At 48.3% G+C, this 23,885-nt stretch overlaps 2 protein-coding genes across 26 annotated transcripts in view; one reads left to right on the forward strand and one right to left on the reverse strand.

The window, feature by feature from the left end:
- The window catches only part of GRAMD1B (GRAM domain containing 1B), a 138,241-nt gene extending 133,299 nt beyond the window's left edge, over positions 1 to 4,942 (forward strand). For all 10 annotated transcript variants that reach the window (XM_049801343.1, XM_049801338.1, XM_049801339.1 and 7 more), the window contains 2 exons: positions 2,384 to 2,501; positions 3,244 to 4,942. In XM_049801343.1, coding sequence (XP_049657300.1) covers positions 2,384 to 2,501; positions 3,244 to 3,333 — 208 coding nt within the window. In that variant the 3' untranslated portion in view covers positions 3,334 to 4,942. The remainder of the gene's footprint in view (positions 1 to 2,383; positions 2,502 to 3,243) is intronic.
- Positions 466 to 18,272, reverse strand: SCN3B (sodium voltage-gated channel beta subunit 3). Of its 16 annotated transcripts, none has more exons than XR_007506123.1 (13): positions 18,076 to 18,272; positions 16,355 to 16,518; positions 14,541 to 14,766; positions 13,357 to 13,495; positions 12,654 to 12,750; positions 11,677 to 12,145; positions 11,254 to 11,590; positions 7,866 to 7,971; positions 6,277 to 6,390; positions 5,950 to 6,085; positions 4,944 to 5,104; positions 3,795 to 3,933; positions 3,241 to 3,329 (listed from the first exon to the last, which is right to left on the reverse strand). XR_007506123.1 is itself a non-coding variant. In XM_049801350.1 (6 exons), exons 1-5 carry the CDS (start codon positions 18,131 to 18,133, stop codon positions 12,687 to 12,689), a joined length of 651 nt encoding a protein of 216 aa, XP_049657307.1. In that variant the 5' UTR covers positions 18,134 to 18,272; the 3' UTR covers positions 9,568 to 12,145; positions 12,654 to 12,686. The 16 variants fall into 16 exon arrangements, 1 of the variants encoding a protein (XP_049657307.1); XR_007506118.1 differs by having other exon boundaries at positions 11,254 to 11,393; positions 11,491 to 12,145; XR_007506121.1 differs by having other exon boundaries at positions 11,254 to 11,396; positions 11,491 to 12,145.
- Between the last annotated feature and the right edge of the window lie 5,613 nt (positions 18,273 to 23,885).

Here is a 23,885-nt window from a genome sequence, read left to right on the forward strand (position 1 = left end):
TCAAAGGCAAAGCTGCCAGTCTGCATTTCCCAGGATGTGCTCAGATCACGTTCTTGTAGATGGCATTTACAGTGCTGACCTAGTGTACCGTAGTTGTTTGTTTATAACCATAGCCAGCAATGTTGTGTTTTGAACTCCTTCTGGCATTTTTAAGTTAATGCTTTTTTATGTACACAAGTGTGTGTGCTGGGTATTCTGCCTCATTAGTCTTTTCTCCATTTCCAGAGGTTGAGAACATCCCAGGTCCACTTCGCTAAGATGGTGTTGTCCCCTTTCTGGCTGTACTTTTGTGCGGTCACAGTGGTTCCCTTGCTAAGTGGGGTTTGACTTTAAGCATGCCTAGCCATGTGCTACTGTTGTGATGACTTTTTTTTTTTCATGATTTGTCTCATGATATGGGCTTTCTCCTTTCTCCTCATTCAGGAAGGGAATTATTATCCTCCCTGTAATAATACCCCTGCTACTTTCCCAGGGATAGGTACATTAAGTGATTTTTGTCTGCTTTATCTTCCTTGGGCAGTCTTGTTATTTATTCCAAGCACTACACTATAGTATTTAAGTATAGGACTTACAAACAGAGTGTAAGTATGCTGCTTGTAATGTGCGTGTACTGGAATTACATAGGTAGCTCTATTCCCCACCCCCTTGCACAGGTACCTTCATTGTGTTGGAACCATGATTGCTGCAGAAGTGGACAACCCATCTGCTGGGTCAAAGGCCAGGCGTGCTCAGAAGCATTCAGTCTGAGGCTCCGAAGACATTTTTTTCCATAATCTGGTTCTACTCCTGCTTAAGTTCGCTGTAGGCAGGGGCAGTCAGCAGTCCCCCAAACTAAGTGTACCAATCCCAAGTCTGTAGCCTCTCCACTCAGACAAGGAACGCAGTCTTTAGTAGTAGTTGAGTGTTATTTGTTAGAGACAAAGGTTATTGACTATGGGGAGTGGGTCCATGGTTTTACTTGTGTTGCTTTTTTAATTGTCATACTAAATTACCATTTCTTTGTTTTATTTCCAGGTGTGGAGCCAGCTGAGCAGGGCAGATGCAAGCACGCAAGACCCTGATGACCAGGCCTGGCTGTCCAGAGCTGCCATTCAGGGCCATGTGATGGGCCCTGGGCAGGTACCAGCCATAAGCCTGGTGAGGAGGTGAAACTTGGCTGGCCCAAGGCAAGGATAAATCTCAGTCGGAGGAGAGTGACACAAGGAGCAGAGTCAAGGCAGTTAGTGCAGCAGTTGGCATCAGCAGGAAGGCGCAGCACCCTACTCTGCCTGTTTGCTAAGGTAAGAGGGAACAAGTTAGACTATTGCCAGGGAGGAGAAAGGAGGAACTTACCCAAGGAGGAAGTTGTGGCTGCAAGCATGGAGGCTTGAAAATCTCTACTGTAGCCTGAGAGGAGGGATTCAGCTATGTTAGAAAGTAGCAAAGCCTGAAGAGGTAAGCAGAAGACAAAATAGAAAAGACTTTCAGTTGTGTTAGAAACCAGCCAAGTCCAAGGAGGTAAGGTGGAAGCTATGTTATAAGGTAACATGACTTAGCTATCTTAATAGGGGGCACGCAAAAGTGGAGAGCCATACCTTTCCAGAGAAACGGGCAGAGCGGGGTACTGCGGCCGTGCCTTCCTGCCAATGCTAACTGCCTTGACTCTGCTCCTCCTCGCTACGCTCCTTGCGTTGCTCTCCTCGACTGAGATTTATCCTTGCCTTGGCCCAGCCGAGCTCCACCTCCTCACCAGGCTCACAGCTGGTGCCTGCCCAGGGTCCATCACATGGGATGTGCTTGCATCTGCCCTGGTTCTGCTCCACTCAGCAGCCTCGAGCCTGTTCTGGAGGGCTAATTGGGCCTGAAGGGAGGGGCTTGATAGCTACACTTCCCTGGCATTAAAAAGAGAGCCAGTACTGCTATTATAATAAAGAGAAAGCCTTGTATTAAATAAAGACTGACACAGCATGTCTAGAAAAAACAAAACACAGAAACTGTACAGTGGTACCTGTCCCACAATATTACATTGCGTTGCATTGCATTATTCCTCATCAACGGCCACGGTGCCATCTTAGAGTATACACGTCTTCCAAGCAATGAGAGCATGCTGGCTTCTGTCCTCAAATTATCCTAGCAAATGGGCCTTCAGTTCCACCCACACTACAACTTCGGCAAAAGGTGCACCTTTGCTGTTAATTACCATAGTTAAGACAGAGTAACATTGGTATCCAATTTAGGAAAATACTGAGCGCATTTAAATGCACTTTTGCTCAAGAAAACCTGCCCCTTTAGGGTGGAAAGATTAGACAGAAACTGATAGAATCTACATCCTCCCCCAATCCACTTTGCTGCCCCTTGACTTCAGTTTCCCTATATTCACTCTTGCTCCTATTCTGCCTGACAGGTTACCCCAATCTCAGACAGAGTGGGCCCAGTTACTAGAATCTCAGCAGAAGTATCATGACTCAGAGCTACAAAAATGGCGTGAGATCATCAAATCCTCGGTGATGCTTCTAGACCAGGTGAGACTGCCCGGCCAGTTAGTGCCATGACTAGAGGGTCACCATGTCCTCCCAGCCACCCACTTGCAATCCATCAGCCTTACCTGGTTCCACTGTAGTCCCTCAGGCGTCACCTCCGCTACTGCCTCCCTCTAGATCCGTCTTCTGACGTAGCGGTGGGCAGCAGGTCCCAAGGGTTTTTTGCAGGATACCGCAGCTTCTCCATCACCTCACAGGGGTCTGCACCTGTCAAGGATAGAATTCTACAGGGCCAAACCCCTTATATTAGCACATCTTATATCTAGTCTCTAGGATCCCACTTTGGAAAAACAAACTTTTTTTACCTCAACCCTGGATTCATATGTAGCTTGCACGGATGAAGCGGGGGACGTGCTCTGCGTGGGCCCTTAATAGCACAAAGCCAGGGGTTTTGGTGTCCGCTGCCTGAAGAGCTGCTTGTACACCAGGCTGCTAGGAACGGTGTTCATAAATGAAAGCTGCTCTCCCCTATGGAGAGAGCCACTCACCCTGTACCTTATTCTGCTTGCCCCTTCTCTGTTATCTTGGGGAACAGTCTCTCACAGGCTCCTGTCGCCTCAGTCCCCATTTGTACATCCAAGCCCTGACGCGCCATTCCCCAAAAAACAGATGATTCTGGTATTGATACTTTACGTGGACGGAGGAGGCACCAATGAGGAAGGAAATCCTGAAGCGCTCTCAGCTGTAGGGTAGCATCACAGTGGAGAAATTTCTTGTCTTGCAGATGAAGGATTCACTAATAAATCTTCAGAATGGCATCGGGTCCCGGGACTTCGGGTCAGATCCAGAGGAGAAACGGAAACGTTTCCACTAACAGGCAGGAATGCAGGAGGCCAGAGGACGGTGTGCAATATGTGTAAATAGGATATATAAATATATATATATAAATATATATATACACAGAATATAAATATATATATTATATACAGATTTTAAGAGAAAAAAAAAGCCTATGTATTGAGAGAAGGATTGACCTCCAACACTGGCTGAAATGGAGCGTCTCGGTGGTAGCGTGGTGTGTGCGTGTGTGGGAGGGCTGTGCTCTCCCAGCACTGAGGTGCGCTTAGGGGCATGCCTAAGCGTGCTCCCCTGGGCCTGTGCACCACTATTCTGTAATATTCCTGGCTGTTTGTCTGTCTGTCTGTCTGTTTTGGTTTTGTTGTTTCAAAGGGAAGCATCAGATTGAGTGCCCCCCCCATCCTTCCCTGGGCATGAAGGTCCCTGATTGACTATATTTATCTATACGTACAAAGGGGACACTGTCAACTTTCTTACCTTGCTGGCTTCCGGGCAGAGAGGTTTTGGCAATCGCCATCAATCCCTGAGAAAATTATTCTGCATTTGGAGAGGAGGCTGCTGGCAGAATTGCTGTCGGTCTGTAGAGAGCAGATCTCACTGGCAGTCACCTTCTATACTACTTGGAACAGAAATACAATTTGCTGTCATGCTGGCCAGCCTAGTTCAGAGAGCAAAGCACAGAATGTAGACGAGCTGAAATGCTTTCTCCAAACACTAGTTTGCCACCTCCTCTTACTGATACTGCGTTAATAGCCACAAGGAGATGGTGGGGAGGGGAGTTGCTGCCTGCAAGGTACATGGATGGAAGAGAGCCACACTGCAGAAAGCACACTTTCCTTCCCTTTGACAGTGTCCCCTTTACATTTTCTGTAGTTCTCTGCTTTCTATGTGCTTGGGCCCCTGCCATTAAGCCATTCCTGTGCTGAAGAGCTACATCGGTGCTGAAAGGGCGACTACCTATGCGACTTCCTGCAACAGGGGGAGTACCCCAATTAAAAAGAAAACCAAAATTGTATTTATTTGCAAACGCTCCCGCTACCCTGCTCAGCAAATTTCGCTCCTGCCCCTGGTCTGTGGGACCATTTTGCTCATACCACCTAGCCCTTACCTTGTCTTACAAACTCTGCAGGAAAACATTAGGAAGAAAAAGAACAACTTCCTTTCCTTCACTGGGATATTTACGTGACTGCATCTACATAGCAACAACCCTCACTCTGGATATTTACATGACTGCATCTATATAGCAACAAGACCTCTGAAAGTCCACGAGAAGTTAGGAAGGGTCACAAAGACTGAAAAAGGAAAGAAATGAAAATAAAAAAGGGACTGTCAGTGGGTGGCAGGATAGATCTGGAGAGGCATCCATGGTGCGAGGCATCTGACTAGTCTCTCGCATAAGCTGGATAGTGAAGCATTTGCTCTGTAAGAAAGTCAGGCAGTAGAGCTGCATTATAAAGACAATAATGCATTTTTGCTTGTGCTGGGGGACAATTCCAGACTCCCATTAGCAGCCAAATGAGGAAGAGGAGCAGTGAGGCTGTGCTGTGTGGTGTACCAAACACCTCTGTGACTGGTTGGGATGCAGGATGCTTGTCTGAATGTTTAATAAATGCTTTCTCATCTTACCTAGCCAGGTAGATTAGGTGATATGTGAGGCCCTCAATCTCCACCTTGTTCAACAGGAGGATTTTTCCACCTTCTGAATGGCAGGAGGGACTCAGCTACATATTCCCCATAAGCAAGCGGTGCAGTTCTAGCTCAGCTGTTGTCTCTGGCTCCAATGGGTGCTGAAAGAGCAGGGAACATAAGGGTGAGTAACTGGTCTTTGTATCTCTGTACCAGAAACGTTCATCTGCACAGCTGGGTGACAAAGTGGAATGTAAGGAAAAACCTCACAAGCTCCCGCTCGTGCATCTAATTAGGGAAAGGTAATGTACGTAGAAGTAACCCACTGATATCTTCCAACCTACTTACAATTTTCATGGCCAAGTGCTAAACACAACATGTCCCGAGGAAGACGACTCACATTTGAAGGAGCGTAGATGAAGATGGGTTTTCAAGAAGACATTTAAGCGTGTGAAAGCAAGGTACAATTGGGAAAAACATGCCTCAGCAACTACAGAATAATGTGTATTTATGACTATTTATTTAATTTAATGCTGCTGACTACTGTACTGCTCCCTGACTTTTTTCCAGGGAGGCTGCTGAAACGGCTACTGTACAATGAAACTGAGGTGCTAGTGCCTGGGAAGGGCATTCTGTGGCTCATCTTGGGACAGGAGGGCCCCGACTCCCTGCTGTAACTTGTCACACCGGCCAAGAGTCCCATTTCCCCATTAGTCACTCCCACAACTACTAAGCACAGAAAAATACCCTGCTGCCCATCCACCCCCTTTCTAGAATTTCATTCCAAGCACCAAGAAAGAAGACAGAGAGGAAGCCCTGTGATTGCCACCTTGCCCATGCCAGAAAAGAAAAAGGCCACATCTTGAGAAACTTGGAACGTGGGGTCTCTGCCACCTGGCTGTGAGGGTTTTTGTACATAGATGGACATAACCCATTTAGAGGCAGAGAAACCCACATGTCTGAGAGGGTTGGAAATAAATGCTAGTGATCAAAGTTGATTTCTTACCAATTTCACATTCTCTTGCTAGTGGCGGAGGCAAGAAATCATTTGCTCATCCGTGCATCCTTCTTCCTCTGAAGCATTCTTCCAGTCTGCCATCGCGTTAGGTTCTGGATGTTCCCGCTGACACAGCTTCCTCGGGCTAGAGACAGAATTGCACAAGCTCTGTTAAATTAACGCAAGGCCACGCAGAGGCAGCTGTAACAATCTCAAGCACTAATACTCATTCTGCCCACCCATTACTTTAAGCCGGGTTTAACATGTTTGACATAGATCCTGTGCAATGCAATCCTATCCTATTGCTGTGCAATCGTGCATTCATAAAGTAGATACCAAACGTATCTAGTGCAGCACTTGCGCGTAAAGTCCACAAAGGACCAAAAGACACAGGTTATTCCAGGGGGTAAGATGAGAAGCATACGTTCCACTTGAAAAATAGAAAGGTACCTGCAACAGTAAGAATAGGAGTTAGCTATGAGTTAACTGGATAACCATGCTTTTTGGGTGCTCAACTATTAACCGAAATCCAAGACACACTTCAGTCAGAAAACATTGATATTAATTGATATGAACTGAAACTAACTTGCGCATAAATCCCTTCCGGCTCCCTTAAGTCCTTTGGGAAAAGAGAAAAAAGGTCACATAACTTTGATCTCCCCTACCATAGCTCAGTTATGTTGCTGACATAGAGTATGCACTTACACACAGCTTACAGAGTGCTGTATCAGTCCGGGGCAGCAGTCTGCCATTTGACCACCTGATCCCACTTGTCTGCTTTAGATCTAATAAAGGGAAACCTAAGAGACATGCAGCATGCCTTTATTATAAATATAACCCTGTATTTAAAGAGGCAAGGTTTCAAAGCACAATGCTTTGCTGGATTTAAAGCCCTGGCGCAAAACCACCTGTGAAATAATGATGCCTGTGTTGCCATATCCCCTCTCAGAAAGCCTAGCATGCTTAATCTGTGTTCTTATCAGACAGACTCTGTTAGTTTCAGAAGCTCACCTGGATGTAGATGGGGACAGACTTTTTAGCCTGCTTGTCTCCTCAGCACTAAACCATGTAGCCTACGTAGATGCTTTTTCCTACCTTTATACAAGAAGGTAGAAATTTGTTTTCCAAATCGTAGCTGAAGACGCTTTTGGTCTGGGTACTTGAAACGAGACCTTTTGAATATGTGCTACAGTCATTTCTGTGCAGATATAAAGGCGATGGGAAGGTGCCTTGCGATACACCAAGGCTGAACGAAAGACTCACTTGCAAACCTCACGCTTTGGCTTTCCACATGTCAGAAGTGCTAACCAGAAGGATTTGCGTACATGCAGGTTTTGGTGAATACAGTGCTTCAATGGTCATGTGGCCTTAATACCTCTCCCTTTCCTGGCAGCTTTGCCTTTCATCGTCTTTGAGCAATCCCAGGGCACCTAAATAGAGGGGACAGAGGGCAGCCTGCAACTTTCACACCATCCAGCACTAGGACGGAGTGGTGGAGATAGTCTCCAACCCTAAAAAGACCAGCACTGCTTGTGCAGAATGAGCTGCAAAACAGAGGTTAGTGGCAGATGTTTTGGGGGAGTGAATGGCTCCTGGCTTGTTAGATGGGTCTTTCTGCGCCACTAGGAGTGGGAAGACATTTAGGACTCCTCTTTCCTCTTGGGTTTATTTACATGAGCACAGTTAGCATAAAGCCAGCATGGGAGTTAATGTCTATGAAAAAACAATCTGTGAAAGGCATTACCCAGGTGTAGCCAGTCTCTAGCCTAGTGCACTGATCTAGGAAGAGGCTCTGTCCGCAGTGGGGCTCATAGTATGTGGCAAACACGTACAAGTACTCCTCTGCCATTGGTGCGGAGATGCTGCGCTCCTGAGAGGACTTCTGCACAGAACGTCCTTACAGTGTGTCTGTGATGTGTACTAACCAGCCATTTTAACCAGGTAGCGCTCTGTCAGTCAGCATCTGCTCTTCCCAACGAGGACGGAAGCGAACCACTTCCTGATTTAGAGGTGGGACTTCCTGGCTCCAGTCTGCGGAAAAGCACAGTTAGTAACAAACGCTTCAGAGCAACAGTGCCTGGCTCAGGGGAGGCAGTTCTGTTGTGTGTGTCGAGGCAGCTGCTGCCCTCCTACAGCTCTTGACAGACCAGTGGCTTTCTGCGCTACCTGCTGAACTCCAAAGTGATCTTTCCAGCAGGATCTCTGCCAGGCTTGCTGCCACCGATACATTTCATGGCGCAGTCGTGTGGACTCTAGCTTAAGTCTTTTGAGACAGTCTAGGCACTCATTAAAATATCTGGCAGGGGCTTGCTTAAAACAATACTCAAAACAGAGGCTCTTAAACCAAAGCATCTGAGGTAAGTGGCTCACAGAACATGTGTGTCAGCGTAGTTTCCGAGACACCACTGTGCTGACTTCCTGGCCCATTCCCCCTGCCCGGCATGCTCTGATCTCTATGCTTTGCAGTCTCTACAGCTCAAGTCTCTCTGTGCCATAATACCTTTCTTTTTCTAGATGTGCACACTGGCCAAATAAGATACTCGTGTCTTGATCAACTGCCGATTATTTCCCGATCTAGCCAGACAGCATGGGCTTATCTCTTAGCATGGCTCCACGGCGTGCCATGCCCTCCTCTCCCACCCACGTTTTGCAGTGCTTGCTATGGCTTTTCCCTCTCCTGTCACACCTTCGCTGCTGGACAATCACTCCCTGTGTCGTAGATGGACTGACCTGGTGCTGTCCCTGCTTGCCTTTCCTTGCCGCAGTCTGTATGCTCTTTAAGTGAATGTGTTTTATTGTTTTCAGTAGGGAAAAGGACTTCCTTCTGCTGAAGGAATTATATTTGCACATGGCTCAGGGAGGTACCTCCTCTGGCCGTTTCTGTTACCTCACACTCATTTAGGCCAATTCCATTGCTAACATTAAACGGCCACCTTCCCCAACCCAAACTCCGAGAATAGTTAGGGAACAAAACCAACGTGCAGCTCGGGTTCTAGAGCCATTCGGTCGTGTCTCCGTTTCGGCCCAGTCTGCCCCAGCGGCATTAGGATTTGGGAGAGCGGCTGTCGCAAAATGGTAACTTTATCCAGCAAAAAGGTGGAGCCTGCACCACACGCCTGTCGTTCCCCACCTTCGCAAACCCACCTCCCTTGTAATAGCACTTAACAGATACGGAAGCACTAACCTGGCTCTTGGCCTGACGAGGTCAGAGGGAGGGAGAAGCAGCAGAACCGTTGCGGTGTTAGAGCCGCCAGGACTGGCATCGTGTGGCTGCGGCATCTCTGGGACGTTGCCCTTCTCAGAGCAGTTCACCTCCCACCACGTGCTCCAGGGCTGAATAAAGCTGCTAAAAACCTGGAGCATGTTCTCCCCACCTGAGGCCCTGGATCCAGCAAACGCCCGTTGCTGTGCGTAATTGCAAATTAACGAGGATCGCCTCGTGTCAGCAAGGAATGGGAGTGGGTCGTACAATCACCCGTAGGTGTGCGCTTCCCTTCTGGATTTCACCCCGGATCCCGGGAAGCAGGTGGCTGTTGGCCAAGTCCGCTGCGCCGGTAGCGCTAACGTGAACTCTAGGGTGGGGTGGGGGAGGAACCGTGGTTTTGTTTTAGGAGTTGTCTAACTGTCACAAACTTTGCGCTGTGCGCAAAATGCGATAAAACGATAATGAAACTTACCTGCTAGAACCTAGGAATTGTAAAGGCTATGCAGCCAAAACTTAATATAAAGTAGCTAGTACAATGGAAGTACGGTATAAATTAAAAAAAAAATTATCAAACAAACAGTATGACTCGTGAGTGCTTTGTTCTTTTTATTATCCTGCCTATTCTAAAGTCTCTTCTGTCATTTCCAAATGCAGAGAGAGTCTTTTCAGAGACCAACCAGGACCATCTCTTCCAGGACACAGCCTGCCTTTAAGACCACCCTTGAAAAATCTCCCCCCCGCCCCCTTTTATTTTTTGGTTATTTTTGTTTTGTTTTTTTTTTTCTATGAGAATCTCGAGCAAAATTCAGACCATTTTCTCCTGCCAAGAACAACAGAGGGCACTAGTCATATCTGTCTGCAGGAACTGGAAAAGTGAAAGATTATGTCCAAAAAAAGCATCTTAAGAAGATGCGTGTAAGATACCGGAAGGTGCAGGACTAGAGGACGGCCCTTCTCCACCACCTGAGGTAGCTCTCGAGAAGTTCTCAGTTTACTCCTTTTTTGACTTAACATTATGACAGCAGATGGTTATCAATGCTTCACTGGGACTGAGGAGCCGAACTGAAGTGGGAGAAAGGTTACGTGACCTTACCTAAAAATTTCTGTGGGCATCAATGCCACAGTCAGTGACGGAAACACTGGAGTTACAATCCAGTCCCTCCTCCAGTCCCTCCTCTGTTGCTGTGGGTTTAGAGTTAGGATTATGCCCAAAATTGCCCCGAGGCCAGGCAAGTTGGCCGAGGGAAAATGAAGACATCCAGCTGAATTAGAAGAGGAGCTGCTTTTCCCCTTTTGGGTATTAAGTTTTAAGGAACCAATGCCCAGACTACAAGTGTGCTTCATGTGGAAAATACGCTCAAGTTGCCAGACTCGGCTCTGGATTGCAGTAATTTACTAAAGTTGACACCCACTCTGAAAAAGGAATTTCGAACAACTGCCAGTTTGAAATCTGGCCTGGGACTGACTTACAAATGGAGTAATTTCTGTGATTTTAGCAACACATAAAAAGCAGCAGAACAAAGCAGAGGAAATTCCATAGGTGGGAAGCATGCCTTGATTCACAAGCACTTTGTAACTATTTAAAAGCGGTCAGTGTAGCAAAATTTGTCAACTCTTGCAAGCAGTACAGGCTCCATTGCAGCAGGGATGTAACAACATCTGTTATATGAAAAATACAAACCTTTCCCCATTTTGTCTTAAGGTACAATTCCACCCCGGCCAATGTTTCTGTCTTTTTTTCCTCCTTGTAATACTAGTTGTTGAGCTCAACTGATCTACACTTGAGGCCAGAAAACAAATTTTACTCTGCTTAATCCACTACAATTGAAAAGGTAAGTTTGCATGGGAAACACTGAATTTACAGCATGACTCCTGTGCAGCAGCAGATCACTTACAACGAATGCTGACTATTCAAACCAGTGACTAATTATCACAAGAAAGAGGTACTATTAACTAGGAAAAAAAATAAGCGTTTTCTATCTATTCCTCTAGGTGGTGCTACACTAGTATGAGAAGACTATCACAGTTACAAAAAGTACTACCATTTTACAAAGCTGTCAGTCCTTTTCCTGTGAGGGCTGTGCATCCTATTTAGTTTCCTTGCCTACCTGCATCAGACCATCTTCCTTTCGGGGCTTTGCCCAGAAACAGGTGAACTGCATACCTTGTCCTACTGGCTTGCCTGTTGCAGAACGTGGCTCCGCAGGTTATTCCTATCACTGTGTCTCTGCATACTTGAGGAGTAAACCTGCTATGCAAGGCAAATGGAAGGAACTAAGAATTTTGACACTTGCTAAGTGAAAGGGGGGGGGGGGGGGGGGAGTACAGGGGATTCTTATACTTACATCATACTGCCTCCCAAAGCAGGAGTGCTTCAGGATCTATATTCTCAGTTCCCTCCTTCAGAAGCAAGTATGAATATGGCACAGGGACTCATCCTTCCTACTACACATTTTCAGCAATTCTAATGCATCACAGTCTTCATCCTACTCTGCCTGTGCATGGGCAGCCCAAAGTCCAGAGCAACTTACCAAGCAACGACCAACTAAATTCTTCCTGACTGCTCGGGCTGTAACATATGGAGGAACATCACCCTAGGATGACCTCATTCCCAGTCCTGCAAGTCAGAGTAACATGAAATACATACCCTTTACCTCTGCAATGGAGAACTAGCATATTTAGCAAATAAATGTGGTGACAGCAGCTAAGAAATGACACTTAACATTTACAAAGCCATTAACGTGATGATGGGGCTGAAACTTGGGAAGGAGCCGTGCTGCCCACACCCCTGTGCCCTTTGCTCAGCATGCTTCAAAAGAAGAGGAGTCCTTTAGCAAATGGGCTGGCAGCTCAGAATGGAGTCATGAGGCCAAAGTCAAGGCTGTACAGAGTCCAAGGCAAACGGAAGAGAATTTACACTTCCCCGTATTTCCTCCTGACGGCGCAGAGCTCCCCCTCAAACCTGGCTGGCATGACGCGGTCCTTCTGTCTTCAGAGCCCCTGCAAGTGAGAGAATTCCTCTTGGAGTGCGAGTCATTTGACTTTACTGAAGTGAGGATCGTGATATAATTAGCATGATAACTGACAGGACGTGAACAAGACTTTAAAAGATCTAGATTTTGGTCTTTTGCACACAAAGTCCTTCCTAGCAGATGCTTCCTTTGGAAATCGTGCCCTTATATTCCTCCTGAGCGCAGCTCCCCGTCTGCAGGGGACAGTGACTATTCCCAAATCCAAAGGAACGGGCAAAGGAGGAGTAATTACACCATGGCCTGAAAGCAAACCTATGTGTTCGTTAGGGCTTTAAAATAATATTAGTACACCCACCACCTAAAGATACCTATATTGCTTCTAAGGTCACTGGGGAAGCTCCAGAGAAGGAACACAGCCAGACTTCAGGAGTCTCCCATCTGCCTTTTCTCCAGCCCCATACCCATCTAAACCCACTATAGCAAGGCTGAAAGATTGACAGACACAAGCAGTGATTGACTGTTTCCTCATCACCTACCTCGGTGCCGTTTGTTCTGCTGACTCCTCTCTGCTACTCCTCCACAGGCACGGCACAGTTTTCCTTGTTTTCTGATGGAATCGCAAGATAGTCTGTCCTGTAGTTGGAGGGAAGGAGGAAAGCATAACCTCAAGTGCTACAGTGCAAAAAGCAGTTTGGGTCTGTTCACCCTTACAGAGACACTGAATGCCTGTAAGTATCTCTAAAGCAACAAACATCACCTGTAGACGATAACTTGCGGTGGGAAACTCTCCTCAACATAATCAGGAGCAGACACTGAGTCTTCCCTACTGTAAAATCCTATGCACACAGCCTTCCTACAGTGTACGAAGAGCGCCCTTATCCAAGCCAAGTACGTAGAAAGGTGGGAACGGGCCAGCATAAAAATCGGAACATCTCTGCTGTGTCAACTCCGTCTGTGAGTCAGATCTCTAAAAGCAGGCCTTGCAGGAGAGCATCTCTGCGCAGTTCAAACCGGGCCACTTCACAATACCGTGCACTGTGGCCACGCTCCCTACCTGGTGCATTGTGCAAGTGCACTGTCTCTTTTGGTACTCCTAGACACTGCCATGATTTCAGACATAGCAAACATCAGCTAGAAACGTGCAATAGCAAAGCTCAGTCTTCCTGCAGTCTGATCTGGACTGAGACATCCGAAGAACCCTCGCAGCACAGCTCGCATCTGGAGAGATTTCACACTTACGCATTTTCCTGGGCAGCCTCCTCTGCCTTAGAGACTTTCCTGTAGCAATAGACCATTTCTATCAGTAGCCATAAGGTGAGGAAGACCAGCAGAATATACATCATAATTTCAGAGATGACTGAGGTGAAGTCTTCTCCAGCTGTTAAGAAAATGATATAACCTCTGATCATTTATATGCAGCTATCGGAGCAGAGCAGCCCCACTGACACTTTCCACCCCTGTAATCCTTCCTAAGCCCCCTTGCCAGAGATACCCAGGTGCCACTACACTGCGAGGGGACAAAAGAGAGGGAACAGGTGAGGCTGCCAACAGGATATGCCAGCAGCAATCCCACTGTGCGTTTCCAGGGGAATCGAACACCACACAGGCTTGCATGTGTCTTGCATTCTCTGCCACCCACACATTCACACGGATTGCTCACCGTTAGCCTATCTCATCTTCACACTCTGTTTCCTTTGCACGTCCTACTCGCTGGTGTTACTTGACTGTATTGTGCCGCCGGTGATTTGAAAGAGATCAAAACACTGAGATGCTTGTGGGGAAGAAGGGAAGGGAAGACACAGCACAACAAGATGAGGGCTAAAAGCTCTCATCCCTCCCTGGAGAGAAGAGCAGAATTCCCACTGATTTCTAAGAAGCCAGGATTTCAGCACTGAACTGAGCAAAAAAAAAAAAAAAGAGGAACAGAAAGACTCAGGAGCACTGCAAAGGGAAGGAGGGATTGGGAGAGGGTGGAAGCAAAGACTGATATCAAAATGGAGAACGAGTCGTTCCAAGAGGGAGGGGGCGGAAGCAAGGAAGCAGACGCTACGGGTAGCCTGGCACAGGCTGTGCTCTAGCATCCTAGAGCCGCCAGGGGAGAATCAAGGTTTCTGAGCGGAGAAACTAGAAACCTTTGCTTGCTTCTTGTGCCTGCCCAGCTGTTGTCCCAGCCTGCCCAGCTCATTATACCTTGCCGCATTCACACACAACCACTCTGAGCCTAAAAAAGAGCCTGCAGCTGGCAAGCAAAGTGCAGATCTTTCCTCCTGGACCCTGTGTAGTGTTTGTTGGTGGCAAAGACAGACACAATTATCTGTCAGCTCAGCCTCCCCTCTCCTGCAATGCAAGGAAAAGCTATATCCCTGGATGACGACACCCATGGTGAGTTAAGGCACAACACGCGTTCTGCCAATCCTTCATACCCTCCTCCACCACAGTAAGGTGGATCACTCTGGAGCTTGTGAAGAGAGGTCGGTGAATCTCAAACTCAAACTCCCGGGTGATGTTACAGGTGTAGATACCCGAATCGTTCAAGGTCACATTTAGCACAGTGATGGATACGTCCTGCATGTCTTTACTCCCATTCCACTGTAACCGACCACTGAAGCGGCTTGGAAACTCATGGATCTTTTTCTCGTACTTGTAGATCTGTGAGGAAATGTGAAAGGGTATGCTGATTAATCACTGACTTGTATCTCGGACAACGACACAGCATAAGCAAGGAACAACGTCATCATCCTCTAGCTGCGCACATATATGTTCTGGGCTACGGCTTCCTTAGTAACAGCAGCTACTCACATTCTACCATCCTTTACCTCAAAATCTCAGACTGCTTTACAAAAGACAGAAAACGGAATTATCTCCATCACAGAAGTAGAAAAACTAAGGCACAGAAAAGCAGACACACATGTGGACAACGACACAAAAGAACAGCAATGGAACTAAAAACCAGGATCCTGCAGCCTTCGGTCACTGCACTTAAGATCATCTTAAGAAGGACCCACAGAATAAACACAGCAAAGACAAGCAGTCATTTTTGGTAAGCCCTGGGATATTCAGCTGAAGTGGAGGTGTTGCAGAATCAATATGACAGTGTGAAAACGGCACATCAGAAGAACAGGTGGCTCTCGCAGGCCTAATCTCTTGCAAGTTTCTGGCTGACCCCAGTCCCCATCATTAAACCGCCCGCCCCAGCTCGCTTTGTTAGCATTCTTTGGGTTGCCACTGGCAAATGTATCACGCAGATCACTGACAGTGAATTCCCATCTCATTCCTTAGCGCGGTCCCTTTAGTTCTCAGACAGTGGGAGAATATTTGTCGTCTTGCCGGGCCCTGCTCAATTGCGATGAAATGCAACTACCGATCTAACGCTTCATACTCAGATAAAATAGCTAGAAATGTGTGCACTCAGCCTTTATTTTACTCTCCGTTTTACCATTCTTTCTTGAATTCCAGCTGCCCCGTGTCCGTACAATTCCCATTTTGATTCACCCTGAAAACGAATTTTACCTTTTCCTGACAGGGATCCAAAACAACTCACAGAGATCATCCCACAGTCAGAATACCACTGCTTTCTCTGAGGCAAAAAGAAGTAAATCCTGTCCTGCAGATTTGTTAGAGCCCAATTTAACCTTCAAAGAACAGCTTTGGGATTCAGAAGTGTCCTAAAAAGGGAGACTTGGCCAAGGGTACCAGGTGTCACTCCATACTTCTGTTTCCCTTCTTGATTTCCTTACATACTAAACTTTATGTCTTCAAGGAATGGAGCTAGAAATTAACATTCACGTATGTACGACCCCAACTGTCTGAACTCAGCAATAGATTCTAGCTTTTCCTGCCACGTGTTCATGCTGTGCCTAAGTTTGGAAATCAGCTAAGCGAGGAAAAGACACTTTAGTTACTGCTTAAAATTGGTGCTGTGGTACCTCCGGGTGAAAATGCTGCAGAAATTGTGAAGATCCACAGCTTGGAGCTGAACTCTAGGCTCGTCTCTCCTCCATGATACGAAAGCAGGCTGCCGGGCATTTCTATAGGCTTTGAATAAGAGTCCGGCAGAAAGCTTTGGTTCATATTTGGGTCTTTCTCCTTCCTTTATACAGTCTTCCTTGGGGATCCTGCTGCAGGACAAACTTACGCTCTCATAAATACCTTTTGGCTTCTCCCAACATGAGTTCACTGGACTGTGTTTCACAGAAAGACCTATGAAAACAAGAGCTCAGCTACCAAACATACATACAGGTTCATCTTTTCCACCGTCTGGCCTGTAGAACCATTCCACCATCGTGCTGGCTGTGACCTCTTCCCTCTTCATGCAGGAGATGCAGAGCAGCTTCATGTGTGTTCCTTGGACAGCCTCTGTCTCTGATGGAACTTCAACACATACTGCAGAACAAAAACCAGCTAGGGGAAAAGGAGCAGCAAAGAAGAAGCATAAGATGGCATTAGAGAGACATCAGTTACCCACATCTCAGCATTCATCATCGTATCATCCCCAATGGAAAACGGTTTGATTCATTACTAGCACCCTCTGACAACAGAATACATCTCAAATGTCAAATTTTACCAAGCTTTCTTCTCTGAGATATAAATAATTCATAATTAACAGAGGGTGATCACTTCATACAGATCCACCTCTCCAGCATCTGCTTTGCCACAACTTTAATTTTTCCCATAGTAATTAATGCCACTTCAGAAGCATTGTTTGTTCTCTCCCATGCATGCTGAGCCTGCTCCTGTTACAGTAGCGGTTACAGTCTGGTATGAGAGAAAGCCCGGAATTCAAGTGTGGAAGAACAGCTTGCTCTTGTGCTAAGTTAAAAGATCTGAATGTTTTAATCCGGCAATGTGTTCAAAACAAACTGGGAGGATTCGCCAGCCTTCCTGTTTCTAGGTTTCATAAGCAGTACTGGGAACCAAGGGGCTCAGACTCGAGTAAATTTGGCAGCAGGAGGAGTTATTGATTTTGCATGCATTCCTGTTCAAAATGCTTCCAATCGGATTTGTGCTAACACTAGCAACTATAAAATACTGCTCTCCCAAATAAGACAAAAATCATTGTCTGTGAAGCTAAATACTTGATAAGAATAGGAATGCTTCAGCACGACATCTCAGACTAAATTGCTGCTGACATTTGTCCCCTGGGCTAAACAATACTGGGTCCTGTCTGTCCAAACCTGTCTCCAAAGCCTAGAGTTTAGCTCACTGAAGATGCTGACTTTGCTGGCTGCTCCCTCCTCCTCGGCCTCTGAGATACCATTAACCCACCCTCTGGAGCACTGTATAACCCCGGGACCGATCCTGGAAATAGCCAGATTCCAATTCTCCCATACTAGCGGCTCCATGGGTAGCACCAGCTAGTAAGGAAGCAGCTATGGGATCATGCTTTACTCCGGTTAAGTCAGATATGCACACGCCAACACCCCCCCCGCCCCCCGAGCTATAGGTATACGTGCACATGAAACGTAGCCGTATTGGCAAAACTAACCAACGTTTTCTTGGCTGCAGAAGAAAAACCGTAATCGCAATAAAATGATTTACTCTGGGTTATATAGGCTGCATGGAAAACTAGCACTAACACACACCGCTCAACGGTTTGCACATCCTCCCCGAGGCAACTAAATGTTAAATTACACTGCAAATGTCAGAACGGCAGCGAACAGGAAACAGCAAAAAACTTGCATGCGTATTAAAGCACACGCTTTGTGCCGTAAGTCTACTTAGCGGTAACGTATTTTCTCTGCTCGTATTAACTCCGTTACATCGATACTAGCTCCGCGGGAATGTCATTTCCTTCTCCTCTTGCAAACAAAAAAAAGCCACTTCGAAGGCTGGTCTTCGCAAGAGCGTTAAGGGAGCCTCGCTAGCAAAAGCGGTGCTTTGAAGCAGCACCCTGCAAGAGGCGAGCACCGGATTTGGCGGAGCACCCGGCTGAAGGCGAGACGGAACGGCGGCACCTACCCCAGACCACCAACGCGACCGAGGACGCACAAACCAGCCTTGGCAGCGCAGCGGCCATTGTTCCGAGCCAGGAGGCAACCTCCGCCCGGGGAAGAGGCTCCGTCGGAAGACGCCGCTCTTCTCCCCTCCTCGCCTTGCGCCCGGCGCAACAGGATGCCTCGGGGCCGCGCCGCGCCCGTCGCTCCGGAGCCGGGCGCGGCAGCGGCGGCGGGGCTGGCTCGGATCCGCGGCCGCCCCCTTCCCCGCCGCGCCGCGGGATCCCCGCGAGGGCTGGGCTGGCTTCCCGGCGGCAGCACCACGGACAGGGCCCCGCGGCCCCGGACAGCTCCGCCGCCCCGCTCTCCCCCCGCTCCCTGCCCGGCTACCGCGGCCGCCGCTCCGCGCCGGGAGGCGCCGGGCTCCGGCGGGGCGCGGAGCAGCAGCAGGTGGCCGCGGGGAACGGCGCGGCTCGGCCCGGGGCTGGCGGCGGGCGGCAGCCGGCGCTCCTTTGTTCTCCGCTCCCACCGGGGGGAGAGCGCATCGCTGCGCGGGGGCGCAGCCTCCCTGCCCGCCGCGGCCGTGCAACGGCTGCGCGGAGCCCAGCCTAGCCCGGGCGGGGGGCACGGCCGGCGGCAGGCATGCGCGGGCGCCTCCCCCCCGCCCCGGCCCCGGCCCCGGGCTCCTTCCTCCCTCCGTCCCTCCCTCCCTCCCGCCGGCGGCGAAGGAGCCCGGGGGGCTCGGCTGTCCCCGCCGCGGCAGCAGCGAAGCCGGGCTCCTCGGCCCCTTCGGGGCAAGCTCCGGGGGCATCCTTCCTTCCCGGAAGGGGCAAGCCTGGCTAGAGGGGCCGGAGAGTCGGCAGCCTTCGTCCGGCCTCTGAAACAAAGCCGAGGCGGGGGGGGGGGGGGGGGGGGAGAGTTAGACATGCGGGGTCACGGAAAGGCCTCCGCCTCTCATCAGTTTAATACTAACGTTTGCACAGCTCTCCGAAGGTCACAGTTGCAAATACTGGGAAATCCTCTCTCCTCGCGTTCTAGTCCGATTCCCAGGAGTTTAATGCCAGCAGCAGGCTGGGCTTTCTCTGCTTGGACTGGGGCCACCGTGCCCCGAAGGGCTTCTCCAACTTTGAAGGTCACAGTGGACAGAGAGGGAAAAATGAAGCGCTTGCTAAATGCGCTCCTTCTTTTTAAAGCATCTGCTCCGACGGCAGCTCAATAAACAGCACAATCTACCAAATTAAACCTGACCGACCCCATCAGGGAACGGCACGTGAGCAACGTGCAGTGCCAAAACTCGGAGCGCAGACGGCGAGACCCACCCAAACAGGGCAATTTGCGGCCATCAGAAAGGATCAGCTTTGAGCCCTTCAGCTGCCCACGGACTCTCAGCTGGGCACAACGCCGCTGGCCGTGGTCACTACCATGGCTCCGCGGCGTCCCGGCAGGGCCTGGCACCGGGGGCTTGGTGCTAAGGGGGCACACACGCAGTCTGGCCCTTACGCTGATTAAGCGAAGCAGGCAGAGAACAAAGGCAGCCAACGTTTTTCCTAGACATCATCTGATCATGTTTGTATCATCAAGCTGCATTCATCATCTGCCAATAACCACACACAGAGCAACTGCCTCCATGTCACCCTTTATAGTCCACTGTGACAAGTCCGAGTAATTCCTAGCTAAGGAGAGCTTCCCAATTCCTTGTTCTGCTTCGTTTTACTGACTGGACAGGTTACTGTGCCCTGTTCCAGCCCAAGTCGGCTGTGACCCCTGAAACCTTTGCAGCCCTGAAGTACTACGGCAGGGACAGACCAAAGCCACAACAGTCCCTACGTGCCAGCCGTCGGGTTTCACTCGCTGCCCCCCTCTGCTCCTGGGCTTCTTTGGGTTACCGTGCACTCCTACCAGCAAACTACTCAAAGAAAAGACCTCTTTAACGTATGTATCTCCAGAAGCCAGGCGCGACTATGGAGACCAACCGCTTGCGAGTCAGTGGCCTGCAGATGCCAGCAACGTGCTGCCGATTCCCCCCTTAGAAGCCATCCATCATGAATATCCAAATCTTAAAATCTGACTTTTCTCCACTGGAAGACAAAATGGCAGCCACGATGCCCAGAGATGATGGAAGGATGTAACCTCCTACAGTAAGCCATTTGCTTTCCTCCCATTGCCCCTTGCTATATTCACCAGAACTCAACAAAGGGAAGGGTGTGCTAAGCCACAGGACTTGCTCCTAACTCTTCTGTTACAATCCAGCCCGTGCATGGCTGCTGAGTGCTGATGGTGGGGTTTTTTTATAGATACAGGAACTACTGGACAATGTTGCCGGCTATCTCATTTGACAACCACCTGTTTCATGAAGTACAGTGGAAATCACATCTGTTCTCAGGAAGCCAGGTGCACTGCCAGAAAACACAGAACACGGATCAGCAGAGCTGTACTGTTTGTGCTATGGCTGCTCTAATTACATCTATTACAGAGAATCCTGCCAGGCGGGGGAGAGAGGGTCTGAGAGGATTAAGAGGAAACAGCAGCAGCTCTACAACGCCGATTCAGTCGGCAGCCACTGCCTGACCCTTCAACCCTTTCTACTCCTGCCTTAGCACAGCCCTGCTGTCAGGTGCCTCGGTGCTCCCCCAGGTAGAAACAGAAGCCTTTTTCTCTGCTAACCCCAAGCACTCCAGAACTCACCTGCCAACCAATTTAAATGTGACAAACATCCTAAAAAAGTAATGAGTTGTCCCTCAGAATCCCTCATGTACAGGCCTCAAGCATTTCATGCTAGACTGGCGTTCTAGCTGCTATTTAAAGAAGGGAAATGGGGTCCAGAGATGAAGAAAATCTCTGGTGAAATTGGGCTTGGATTTGGCTGGATGGTAACACAAAAAGCCCCAGGCCAGGGAAGCAAATGGAGATCACGCCCTCTCCCACAGCTCTGGAAAAGTTTATTCTTCACCTAGACCATGCTTCACGTACTACAGACAAAAGCAAATGTGATTTGAAATAAGTACTTGTAGTCAGTCCCGTTTATTAAACTGCCAGAACCTGTGGGTTTTTTGGTTTTTTGTTGTTTAAGAAAAAATTCTCTCAACTTATTCAGGGATACTGTATGATTTTAGAATGAAATGATAAGATACTTTTATTCTTCCTATACTCTGGGCTTAGCTGGGAACCACTCCAATGTCTCCATGTGCCTGTTTTGAACAGGCAACAAACACCACCCAGCCCTTTTCAGGAAAACTTGCAAATAAACGGGATGCCACCTTGGAAGCCTGTTTCAATTTTCAGCCCTGGTGTGCTGCGAAAGAGATGGAGAGCACACATTCTTCAAACCTCAACCAACACAAGGATGCACAGCAGCTCCTTCTTGCCCCAACAGAGCCCTGATGCCTCCAGCAAACGGGCTGGAGGACAGGCTTAACCCTTTGGGCGCAGGATGCTCTGCACCACAAAGCCATCAGCCATTTTGGCACTCCAGGGGAAATGGTGAAGGGGACTGAATGTTTAAAGAGAGGAATCTTGAATGCTGCAAGAAGCAGCCCAACTTAACATGCGGGGGTTGCTATGGCAACCCACCCAGTTAATGCTTCACAGGGGGGAAAAAAAAAAAAGGAAAAAAAGGAGGAAAAAAAAAAAAAAAGACTGACACTTTTGCACAGGCACAACAAGATGAGGAGATAAAAATAATTTCAGCACCCTGCCCCCACTAATCCCTCACTCTTATGGTCCCTGAGCCAGGCTATGGGAGTGGGAACACAAAACCCGCGTGTCTGGCCTCCCTGCGACAGCCATCTCAGCAGCTTCCTCTGCCATCCGCAATCACATCAGCTTGCTTCAGTGCAAATGTCCTCTTTATTGTGCAGCTAAACAACAGCAAAGCTTGCTCCTTCCACAGCCCCTCCTGTCTGTCAGGAGCCAACACATACACACCACTGGGATCAACCGCTCCTAGACAACCATCCCAACCTCAAGGCCACCAGAGCTGGGCAACAACCAAATAACAGTGCTGCAATTCTCCGATGCACAACTGCTGGGAGAAACAGCACAAAACCAAAGAGAGAGCCCCCTTTACACTGGCTCCCACAGAGCAGCCTCTAGTTGGCATGAAACCACTAACGGTTTGCAGAAAAGTCATACAGGATAACGTATACCAATTTAAAACCACTGAATTTAATAGATGTAGGCATCCTTCCCACACACATTGAAAATCATTCTACCGAAATACGTAGCAAGGGAAGACTTCTCTAGTTGCCTTTACAGGGTGCCTGAAGGGCTATAAAAGCTCATTCAGTTTTCTCTTTTTCACACGCAAGTTTTAAAGTGCATTCTCCATGTACCTGCCAACATCTGGATCCCCATCATATACTCTACGCTACAGACAACTCCAGCTGTACTCTTCACACATCTTTCCATCTGTAGACCTACATTTCCAGTTGATGCCCAGTGCCCAGTGCTGGGGACTAGGTTTGCAGCGTTCAGCTGCACCCGGCCCCAGTTGCCTGCCCTTCTCACGCCCCCCACCCCCAATATTCAAGAAGGTATTGAGGCATTAATGCTCTTAAGACGCAGGTACCCAGAGTGACTGTGCTATATTACATGCTCTCTCTAAACAAATACCTGCCTGCATTTGCACTACATCATTTTTTGCCAGATCTATTTCCCCATGCAATGTAATGGAGTGGGGTTCCCCATGTGCATAACGCGATGATTCCTGAAAGCTATACTCCGTACTGAACAACTGCTCTGTTTTCTGTCACATACATGCTGCAGGACCTCTTTCCACTATATACAGATAGCCCATGTTCTTAATTTACTGCTGCTCTCTGAGCTTGGCTTAGCTTCCTTCACGCCTGTGGAGGAGTCCAACCGATTTCCAAGGCCTCTGTTCTGGATGGGCAATATTCTGACCCTTTCATGCCAGCTGCTCTCCCTTTCTGCTTTCGCTGAGAATCCACAAGGCACAGTCCATCCGCCACCCTTATCTCCCAGAGAAAAACCAGGCCATTCAACTTGCCTCTGTTTATCCTCGGCTCTGAGAATTGTTTTCACTTCAGGACTAAGAATGAGAAGGACTGGATATTAGCAAGTCCTCCCTTCTGTGAACAAGAAGTAGCTGTCCGGGCAAGTAGACTGCCTGAGCCGTTTGTGAGCCTTTAATGCTTTTCGTAGCGGTGCTCCCTGACAGAGAAATACTTCCTCAAATGCAGAACAGCCTTGCATAAGCCAAAGCCTGCACATGCACAGAGGACTGGCAGGGTCTGGGGACTTGGATCCCTCTGAGCAGCAGGTGCGCTCTGAAGGCTGGGTTGAAAAGTCTCCCCTTTGTGTCCAAGAAATGCACTGAGCTACATTCCTGCACGTTGCTAACACTTTGTGGTCAGCAACTAAACACACACATTTTTTCAGACCTTTAATAGAGGCCATATTTAGAGGTGTGTTATTGTATACATCCTGGAAATTCTAAGCCCTGGTGTCAGTCCAGGTACTTTTGGGGTATTGTTTTCTGGGACTCAATGCCAATAAAATCAAGTAGTGCATATGCACACAGGCAAGCCTTTGTGTGCTGTAACTGAAGTGCTGTTTTACCACTCTGGAGTCTAATGAGGTGGCACTTTCACAGATATGCTTTTAGGCCTCTCCTCAGCTCATTCACTTTAGCAGTGGATGAAAATCCATTAGCGTGTCAGATTGCCGCACATATTCATTCACATTTGCTCATTTAATTTCTGAATTCTTACTGCTAGTAAAATACACAAACGCATCAATTATTTTAGCACCATGCAATGGTTGCGTTTTTGTAAAGAAAAGCTCATTCAGCAAGTGTTACTGTCTTACCTTGGC

The sequence above is a fragment of the Accipiter gentilis genome, chromosome 5 (genome assembly GCF_929443795.1).
Source record: "Accipiter gentilis chromosome 5, bAccGen1.1, whole genome shotgun sequence".
Classification (NCBI taxonomy): domain Eukaryota; kingdom Metazoa; phylum Chordata; class Aves; order Accipitriformes; family Accipitridae; genus Astur; species Astur gentilis.

Excerpts from the sequence above, each read along its gene's own strand:
- SCN3B (XM_049801350.1), bottom strand. The coding sequence starts at position 18,133 with ATGGCCGCTGCGCTGCCAAGGCTGGTTTGTGCGTCCTCGGTCGCGTTG. Across the intron at positions 14,767-16,354 it reads ACGGTGGAAAAGATGAACCT|ATCTACAAGTACGAGAAAAA; the intron begins GTATGTATGTTT and ends ATTTCCTCACAG. Across the intron at positions 12,751-13,356 it reads GAGGCTGCCCAGGAAAATGC|GACAGACTATCTTGCGATTC; the intron begins GTAAGTGTGAAA and ends CTCCAACTACAG.